The following is a 9,718-nucleotide window of genomic DNA, read 5'->3' as shown; positions in this document are numbered from 1 at the left end:
AAAAAAACACCATGAGACTGTATTTTGTATATAAAAATATTAACTACTTTGGTCACATATTAACAGAAGATTAACAAAGAAGTCATCTTTACCCATGAAACTGGTACTCACCACTAAGGAGCTTATATTTGCTCATGTGAAGACCAGCAAAGACCAGTACAGCATTAACCAAGTACTGTGCTGCAGCTGAGTTTCATCTAGAAAGAAACAGTTAAGCCCAAGTTTTTCAGTCCCTCCCCTCAACTCTATTTTTCTACCTTGTATATTTGAAAGGAATAAGGCAGATTAACAGAGAGTACTTAAGAAGGATTACTGGGGAATTACCAAATGTAGTTAATGAATTGTCCCATATCCACAGTGAGGACTACTAGACTCCTGGACAAACTTGCTTGATGCTGCTGTGAGAATCCCGGCCGCAGCTGGGTGATTCTCAGTTCCTCTCCCCTCTCATCCTCCTTCCCACCAGTTTAGATCCTGCTAAAGTAAAAACTTATTGATGGGAAGTTCAAAACCTAAGACAGGTCACTGAAATAAAGAACCAACTACTTCCACAAGTACAAACTCCTGTAGGAGTGGAGTAATTTTTATTGAACTCTGAGATGATCAATTGCAAAGCACAGCAATAAAATCCAGAACTGGTACACTTCGTAACAGCCTGAAACGTAGAATTGATTTTTGTCATAAGGGTTTGACATGCAGTTTTTTGCAGGACACTTAAAGCTTTAAAATCTCCTTTTAATCAGTGTAATGGCCCATTTCCTCCCAATACACACTTATGTTCTAAATTGCAGTGACTTCCTGATTTCTGAGAAGTAAGGCACTACAGTGTCCTTTCAGAGTAGTTACAGATTATCATAGCAGATGCTTCCCTCTGAGATCTGAAGTTCAAGATTGTCCACAGAAGAAAATGCAACTGGTGACTGAAGATGTATATCCAGTGATGAGTAACTATCACCACTGTTACCAAAACAGCCATTGCATTCTAGGTGACCTACTGTCAGACTCAAGAGGAAGCTTTCAGTGCACAGAGCAGAGCTAACTGTGTTCATCTTCTCACCTAGGGAAACTTTGCTCTGTTTCGGAAAATTTCATTAAAGCTCCCCTGTTCAAGCTAGGGGACAGATTTTAACTGCAGTCTCTAACAATCAGTATGTTCTCATGGCTGGGGACAAGGCACTGGATGAAGATCGCTGCATTTATAATTTTGGAATAGGAGTTGCAGCCACTGCAATGCTTTCAATCGCACATTCATCACTGCCACGGCGGATTCTGAAGTAACCATCTTCTCCCCATGAGGTGCCCCAGCTGTTCTTCACAATCCAGAACTTCTCACCACTTTTTGGATCTGTACCATAGCCCACCAGCAACACAGCATGATTGGTCAGTTCAAAAGGATTGAAGTCATCCTGCAGCCCAGTGTGGTGGTAGATTCCCTCTTTATAAAGCATGAAATCACTATAAACCTCAAAGGCAACAGCCATTGGCCCATGCAGAACAAGCTCGAGTTTCATCAGGGCTTCATTGCAGCCTCCATAGAAACCACCAACATAGTTGTACTCAGAAGTGTAGTAGTGGTAACAGCTGCGCTTGAAAAGGCATGGAGAATCTTGTGCTGTGTAAGGGAAGCAGTCCTCTTCCACCACACCAAAGTCTTGGACATACTTTCCAGCAATGAGGTATGGGAAGCCACCATCACAACCTAAACAAAAAAATAAAATCTGCTTTTTCCCTTGGAGAGTTATTTGAGGTGGGACTCTTCTATTCAAATCTTTTGGAGTACTTTTAGATACAGGATTGAACGCAGACTGCAGTGACCCCAGATAATCCTACTATTCCAGTTAGCTATAGCTAGCTTTCGGAAACACACAAGACAAAATTCACATCAGTGGGAGCTACACTGGGAACACTAATGCATGGACCACCTTCTCATCCAATTGCTCCTGACACTTCCCATCAGGAAGAGCAGTTAGTTACAAAAAAGACCTGTCCTAACACAGATACTATCCTTTGGAAAGCTTTAGTGACTGCTTTTGCTTGTCTCCCCCTCCCTGTGTGCTCATCCACCCTCTGAATATGCTTTTGGGAGGATATTTGTCTCCACTCTTTCTGGTATGCATTTCAATTTAGCTGTATTTTTAGCCCTACTCTTTAGATATTCCCCATCTCCCATGTAGATCTACCTAAAATCCAGTCACATCCTGAGCGTGGGGCCCTACAGTAAGCGGGGCTGACAACTCTGGAGTATTTTCTACAATTTCTCAAAAAAAGAAGTGCTGTAAAGTATAGCCTTGCCAGATACTTTACGAAAAAACTACATTGTGGGTGATGGGGAAGGCATGGAAGTTTTCCATATACAGTCTCCTTCTGCAGTATTATCATTAGTGAAAATTAGCTTTGTATACACCGTTGTACTTACCCTGAGAATACTGGCTGCAAGACACAACCTGCTGGGGACTAAAGATTGGTTTCTGAGTGTTGTTTGTGAGGATACGTATTCTTGCCTCCAGCATGCCCATGGAGGAAAATGCGTAACAGCTGCCACATGAGCCTGAGAAGAGGAGAAAGAACCACAAAGAGCAGTCAGTAACAACCAGGGCAAGTCACCTGCATTAAAGTACGACTATTGCTAGAGTCCACCAAAAAGAGTTAAAACTTACCAGGCAGTGACTAGCAGCTGAACATTGATAGAGCAAAAACTTTAAATACGCATTTAGCTTTTAAGCAAGCAATTCAAAACAGTTCTAAACTTTTGAAGGAACATTAAGCTTATTCAAGAGTAAGAGACAATATATTGCTCTACAGTGTTTTCCAGCAGTATCATTTAAGAGCTATGCTATTCCTTCAGAATGAACCGACAGGGACCACATTAGCAGGGCTGAGAAGGCTCATAACCTACTGCCTCAGACTACAACCCTTTATGGAGCACATATGCTAAGGGGCAATAAAATATTTTAAGGGAATGTTGACAATATTGTTCTAGATTATTTCAGACCATCAGTGGATTTAATGGTGCAATTTCCAGTTGAAAAAATATTCCACCTCTAGAGCTAACCCTAAAATAACTGACTTTTGAGAATCTAGGGGTATAAATAGCAGGTTGGAAACAGTGGATTCATCCCAGCTCCCCTTACTTCCTATAGGCATGTAATTTTTACACTGGCTTTTCAGAAGCACCTTAATTTCCCTTCTGTTTCCTGGCAGAGAGTTAAGTCTCCTTACTTTTGCATCAAAATTTAGTATTGCTTTTAGTTTTAGGCCTCTTCACTCCCTAGGAGCTTCTTGTAACACATTAAAAGCCTTTGGAAACAGAATGACAAGCATCACAGGAAGGACAATTACTTGGATGAGGTCCTATTTTATCTACTGATTGTCACCAAGGTGCCCCATTTCCTTTTGTTTCCTAACAGTAGCAAAGTCAAATATTGCAGAGTTATGAAAAGGAGGGAGGCTTGAGGAACAAAACAAAATACTTTCTCCTGAACTGTGTAGGTGTATAAAAGCAGAGCTATTATAAAAGCAAGACTTTGTGAAATTGCTCCTTCACTCAGTTGGATGTATCTCTGAAGAGAAGGCGCAAAAATTCAGCCTGAACATGAACAGTCTTTGCCCAGCGGGGCAAAATGAAGCGGTGAAAGGTGCCTCCCACTCATTGTACAATCACAGCATTGGAGACAGGCCACACTGCAAAACACTTTGTTACATTCTGTGTGCAAAAAATGTAAAAAATACAATTAATGCAACCATTTCAGCCTGAAGTCTGTTGGGGTGGTTGCTAAATTTCTTCCTGCTACCAGAATGGTATTTGTGAGGCCCACAGCATGGCAACCACATTGTATCAGCTGAGAGGCAACACAGCTGCAAGAGCAGTTGCTTCCGAGAGACTTCCCACAAATTCTCTCAGTATCAATTAAAGCTTCAGCCACATCAGATCCCACTCACTCTACTGCAAAAGGCTATTACATTATGAGGAATAAGGAGAAGACACAGCATATCTAAGTGAAGAATCAGCTGACCAGCCTTTTCACCTACTTTGATCTGCAGGAAAAGGTTGCAGAAAGAAGTCAGCATGCACTCTGAGGCTAACAAAATCTGTAGGTTCCCCTCTTCTCCCCACTGTAAAGGTGGTTAGCAAGCAGCAACAGGGCTATCTAAGATATCTCTTGGCTCAAAGATGCAGTTACTGCTCTATGAACAACTGGAGAACTCAACCTTTACTTTCTTAACTATAGGAAATACTAGCAGGGACGCTAACATGCTGGCAGTAAATATTACAGTCCAACACAACTGCAGTTGCATGAAACCTACCAAATCTCAGTCTATTTGACAGAGAATGAAAATTCCCTTTTAATTCTTGTCCACTTCAGATGCTGTATATTTTTTCTCCTTGGGTAAAGAGCAGTGGTGACTCCACAAGCACATAAAGTCTGGGAAGTCATGATCTTGTAATTCATACAATTCTCCCTGCATGTGCTGGAGAACTTGCACTGTACTGCTTGCAGCTTTCTCTCCCATGGCATTTTCTAATTAGTCATCTAATTGTGCTCATGATAACACAACTAAGACTTTCTAATACCATAATTTTAACGAAGCACTGATATACAGTGCCTCAGAAAATCATACAAGCTATCATAAGCAAGACTTAATTTGTATGTCAGCACTATTTGCACAAGGTCATCTTTTGGAGGTTTTGTGTGGTTTGTTTTTTCAAAAGTCTGAAAGATAACATTCTTATTTAATGGAGTAGAATGCATATTCCACAGACATTTAACATTCTCAGCATGGATTCTCAGATTACAGGAAAAGTGTAGGCAGCTTTATTATTGGGACCAACAGACTAGGTCTCATTTAGAGAAACTTTGAAGCAACACGAAGGAGAAAGGGTAAGTTTGGAACCAAGCATTCAACCGTTTGGAAGGTGAAAGAGCCCTTAAGATAGTCACAGTTCACACCAGGAGAAAGTACAGGGCTCACACCTAGACAGGACTGTATCATTTCCTGTTGCTATCTTTCAGTATTGCCACGTGTCAGCTTGTGAGCTAGACTCTCACAAGTCTTCCTATGCTTCTTCTGCTACCAGGAGTCCAGCTGGCTGAATTTGGCAGAAGAACCAAGCCATCAATGAGGGACCAGTGATTTAAGTGATGCTCTCCTCACCATACTAATGTTATGTTCCCTGCCTCTCAAAGTTGCAATCAGATAGCTACCAGCAGATGCAAACTTACTGCAAAACAGTGGAGCAGGGAAGGGACACACTAACTGAGTTTGCTCCTGGACTCCAGTATGTAACTAATTCAGGTATCTCACACCACAGTGCTATAAAAAGCACTGCCTATAAAATAAACATAGACTTAAAAGGGTACTGTTCTGGTATACTTTGAGCTAAATACTTTCTGTTCACAGGGGCAAAAAACCCCAGGTTTTTTACAAGTACTCTATGTGTCCACACTTTTCATAGTGACCCATATATCTTCTTCCAACTAGACATTTAGGTAACTCCTAAACTTATCTGGGTGATAAGATTTGGAGGCAGGATAAACAATTGTCATGGGTTTACTCATTAAAGGTGCATGATAATTTGCCATCAGCAGTAATGAGGGAGAGAACTAAACGTACACCAGTTCTGTCAGCATGCAGAAAACCATGACTGAGACTGTTTGGACAAAACTTGACAGCTGTCTTTATGCAGGACACTGTGGTAACTGGCTTTCACTCCAGCAAGAGACTTTGCTGTTTGGATAAGCCAGCACCACCTTCTCTTTTGGCACAGGCAGGACTCCACCCAGCTTCCACAGGTTACTCACACTAAAGGTGCACTCTGTCAACAGCAAGACACTAGACAAAACCTTGTTAACAGCAAATTACAAAGTACATCAAAGGAGCTCTATAGCATTTCATTCAGACTTTTGATTTTATTTTTCACCTTGATTCCGAACAGGGCTGACGTAATTGACACCATTCACATTTCTCCAGTCCCAGGATTCTGGCAAGCCTGAAACTTTTTTGAGTAACTCAGGCGTTAGAGGTGCAGGCTTTGGTCTAAAGAAGAAAAAGTGCTTTGAGTAACAGATCACACTCTAGGTAAGGAAACAACCACATAACATTCAGTTGTCATCTTCTGGCTTCTACTAGTTGCACTTACTTCTGCGCTAGGCAATTTCAAATAGTCTCCATCTAAACCAAGTGGGTGTCAATCTCAAGAGATTAGTTTAAGCAAGATACCAGATCTACTCAAATCCCTTCCTGAGGGAACTGTATTATGAACTATGCACAAGCTGGCAAGGTGAATACTTTTGAACCAATGTGAAGTGCTGAGGTAATGCTCAGTGACTGTAACAATGCAGCTCTGCAACAGCTATTTACACCTCTGCCATCATGAGGTATGGAGAATATCTGACTGAAGAAGGCAGCTTGACTTGGCATCACGCAGTGACAGGAACTACAGACTATTTAATTGCAGGCAAAGACATGGTTTACATCAGTGCTTCAATAACTGCAGTGCCACTTACCCTGGAGATTTCCTTGCAGCAAGTTTTTACTGTCACTGTTGAAATAATATTGAAAGTTACCTGTCCTCACCTACCACTTGCTGCCAAGTGATGCTCATGTATCAGCAAGCCAACAGCTTCCTGCATTCAGCTTTCACATAACCTGATGCTTGCCCCATAAATCATGCCATCAAGTGCCATTCACAAGCATCAGACACTGAAAGTCTGTTCTGAAAGCATGAGAGGGCCAACAAAATACTGACATGGCACTGCATGGTGCAACAGCACTTCCAAATACGTTACAGCATTGAAGACCATCTACAAGGTGACTTCTGTCTGCAGGATGAAACCATGATAATCTGCATGATACTCCCATGCAAATCAGAATCTTTATGGTATAGTAGGACCTTCTACAAACATAAAATTGCCACATTTTGTAAAAGTAAGCAGCATTCAGAGTGGAAGCAGTATCAGAGTGGAAGAAGTAAAGATACAAAGAAGGTAAAACAGCTGTAAAGAAGGGAGTTTTCGGATCAAAGAATAGTTCTCAAGTTAATGTAGAGGGCCATGCATCCAACCTTACCATTCCCTGCCCTGTGATCTGCAAGAACCTGAAGGCACTCTCAGGCCTACTTCACACTTCTTCACTGAGACACCTCTGCTCCTGTTAGAGGACCCTGGTTGCAGGCGTGGCAAATTATCAACATAACCAGGGAATTTCCTCTGAAAATATTTATTATTCACATTTAATAGCAGAATTCACTGCTTTTTAATCGCAACTATGAACTAGCAGAACCAGGAAGATGGTCAAGCAGATACTCCTGACTATGGCAAGCAGGTGATGGGTAGACATAAGAGCAAGATGACAACTGAGACTGTCCCCACTTCTTCTCTGCACATACAAATACAGCCGCAAGATTAGAGGGAAGATGACCTTATTTGTCTCAACTGCTTTAGACAACAGATGCTCAGAATAATCATTTAAATTAAGAAATATGTTGGCACTCCATGAAAATGAGCTTGAAGGCCTTAAAACTCGATTAAGCATCTGAACTTCAAGCCAAAAGACAGCTAGGAAGAGCCCGGACAAATACAAGCAGATTCTTTGCCACAGCGGGGTTTATGGCAAAACAAAAGGCCTTAGTACCTTGGAGCTCTGGAATGGAGACCCCCAGATCTTCTAGTTAGATCTTCCAGGGTAAAGTGCTCATATTCCTTGTATCTTGTTGCTCTCCAGGACTTCTGGTGAGCATTGATAGCATTTACGAAGTCAATGTTGTGCACATAACGTCTGCTTGAAAGTCTGCAAACAAAGCAACCAAACAGTAAGAAAAGGACTGGGATTGAAAAGTAAAGGTGTTCTCTAAACTGAATATGGAAAAGACTACCTCTGGAAGTATGGAAGAGTCTTCTGGTAGATACCGATAAAGAAACATGCAATTACGGATCAAGGCACAGTTTCTGCAATTTGAGACTAACTAGAATGATATAATCATCTTCTCTAGACATGCCAGTTTTGTAACTGGGCTTCACAACAGACTGAAGGAGAAACTGTGTGATGTGACAGGCACACCCTCCTGTTTTAGTGCATTCAGGTTTATTCCCAATATTATCACTGGCATTAACTTTGCCCTCAGAAACAGAACTGGTCCATATGGTTTCAGCTGAAACCTGAAGCACAGTTACCAAATTATTTATTCCAGTAAAAGGTCACTTATCTGTTGCTTACCTTCCCCTGGGCTTCTGGAGAGGTAGCTCATTTATGTGAACATCTGAGGGAGATGAAGAAATCTTCTGCCCAGTGAAACAAGCCCAATTGTGGCCAAGCACATCATGTACCCATCCTGGTAGAGTCTCATTACAGTAGCTGGTTACATTCTGGCCTTCCTTTTTGTACTGTAATGTGAAGAGATTATGGTTGTGTTGAGTAGATGCATGTTAGCATAGCAGTAGTCCCTAAGAGGAAGTGGCCAAATGTTTGAGGTCGACCAGCATCATGTTTGATTTTAAAACAAAGCAGCCTCAAGAAAAGGTTAAGTAGATGAAACAAACTGATCTTAAATTGCTACAGGAAGGCAAAAAAAAGTTGTGACTTGCACTTTTAGACACAAAGCATGCATTAGTATCAGAATCAACTAACAGGTGCCAATTGTTTGGGTCCAACAGTTACTATCTAGGCAAAACATAAAAGACCTCTTCCTACATACCCTTCTCTTCAAGGCCTTGTGGCTTCTTGCACCAAATATGTGACTACTCAAACTAAGACTCACAACAGCGTGAAAAGTAAACACAGGCAGGATGGCAATTTTTTCATCCAGTAACCTCAAGGAGAGTTGTATTCCAGCATTTCTGCTTAAGAAGTCAGAACTGAAGATGAGACTTCCTACAACTGCTTTAAGTTTGAGCTGTGGTGGAAGATCATCAAAAAACCAGTTTCACCTGAACTACCAAAATGAGACAAGAAGAAATTATGATCAATTGAGAGCAACTCATGTGAAGTTACCAGTGAGGGGAGTATTACTAAAGCCTCAAGTCCCAAGTCCTAATAGGTCATTTTCAGCTACAGAAGTCTTTATTTTACCAATGAAGAGGAATAATAAATTCATCTATTCAATAAAAAGTGTCTTCACACACTGGGAATAGGCAATCCCAAGCACAAATACAGGCTGGGTGGAAAATGGATTGAGAGCAGCCCTGAGGAGAAGGATTTCCAATCTCTAACATTCTGTGATTCTGTGTGATTCTGTGACTTGGGGGTGTTGGTTGATTAAGAGCCGAAAATGAGCCAGCAATGTGTGCTTACAGCCCAGAATGCCAACCATACCCAGGGCTGTGACCAGCATGTCAAGGGAGGTGATTCTCCCCCTCTGCTCTTGTGAGACCCCACCTGGAGTACTGCATCTAGCTTTGGAGTCCTCAGCACAGGAAAGACATGGACCTGTTGGAGCAGGCCCAAAGGAGGGCCACAAAAAGATAAGAGGGCTGAAGCACCTCCCATAGGAGCACAGGCTGAGACGGTGGGGTTGTTCAGCCTAGAGAAGGCTCCGGGGCAACCTTATAGCAGCCTTCCAGTACCTGAAGGGGGGGCTACAGGAGAGATCGGGAGGCACTCTTGATCAGGGGGTGTAGCAACAGGCTTAAACTGAAAGACGGTAGATTTAGATTAGCTATTAGGAAAAAAATTTTCACTGTGACAGCAGCAAGGCACTGGAACAGGTTGCCCAGAGAAGCTA

General features: G+C 41.9%; 1 protein-coding gene across 1 annotated transcript in view; it reads right to left on the bottom strand.

Annotated features, from left to right (window-relative positions):
• Window positions 1–933: 933 nt before the first annotated feature.
• CTSC (cathepsin C) overlaps window positions 934–9,718 on the bottom strand; it is a 16,641-nt gene continuing 7,856 nt past the window's right edge. The window contains exons 2-6 of the mRNA XM_010072624.1: window positions 8,215–8,381; window positions 7,633–7,788; window positions 5,921–6,036; window positions 2,417–2,548; window positions 934–1,699 (exon numbers count right to left, since the gene is read on the bottom strand). Of these exons, the coding sequence (XP_010070926.1) occupies window positions 1,197–1,699; window positions 2,417–2,548; window positions 5,921–6,036; window positions 7,633–7,788; window positions 8,215–8,381 (1,074 nt within the window). The 3' untranslated portion in view covers window positions 934–1,196. The remainder of the gene's footprint in view (window positions 1,700–2,416; window positions 2,549–5,920; window positions 6,037–7,632; window positions 7,789–8,214; window positions 8,382–9,718) is intronic.

Source organism: Pterocles gutturalis, unplaced genomic scaffold, assembly GCF_000699245.1.
Source record: "Pterocles gutturalis isolate BGI_N339 unplaced genomic scaffold, ASM69924v1 scaffold15317, whole genome shotgun sequence".
Lineage (NCBI taxonomy): Eukaryota > Metazoa > Chordata > Aves > Pterocliformes > Pteroclidae > Pterocles > Pterocles gutturalis.
This window is presented reverse-complemented; position numbering and strand designations above follow the sequence as displayed.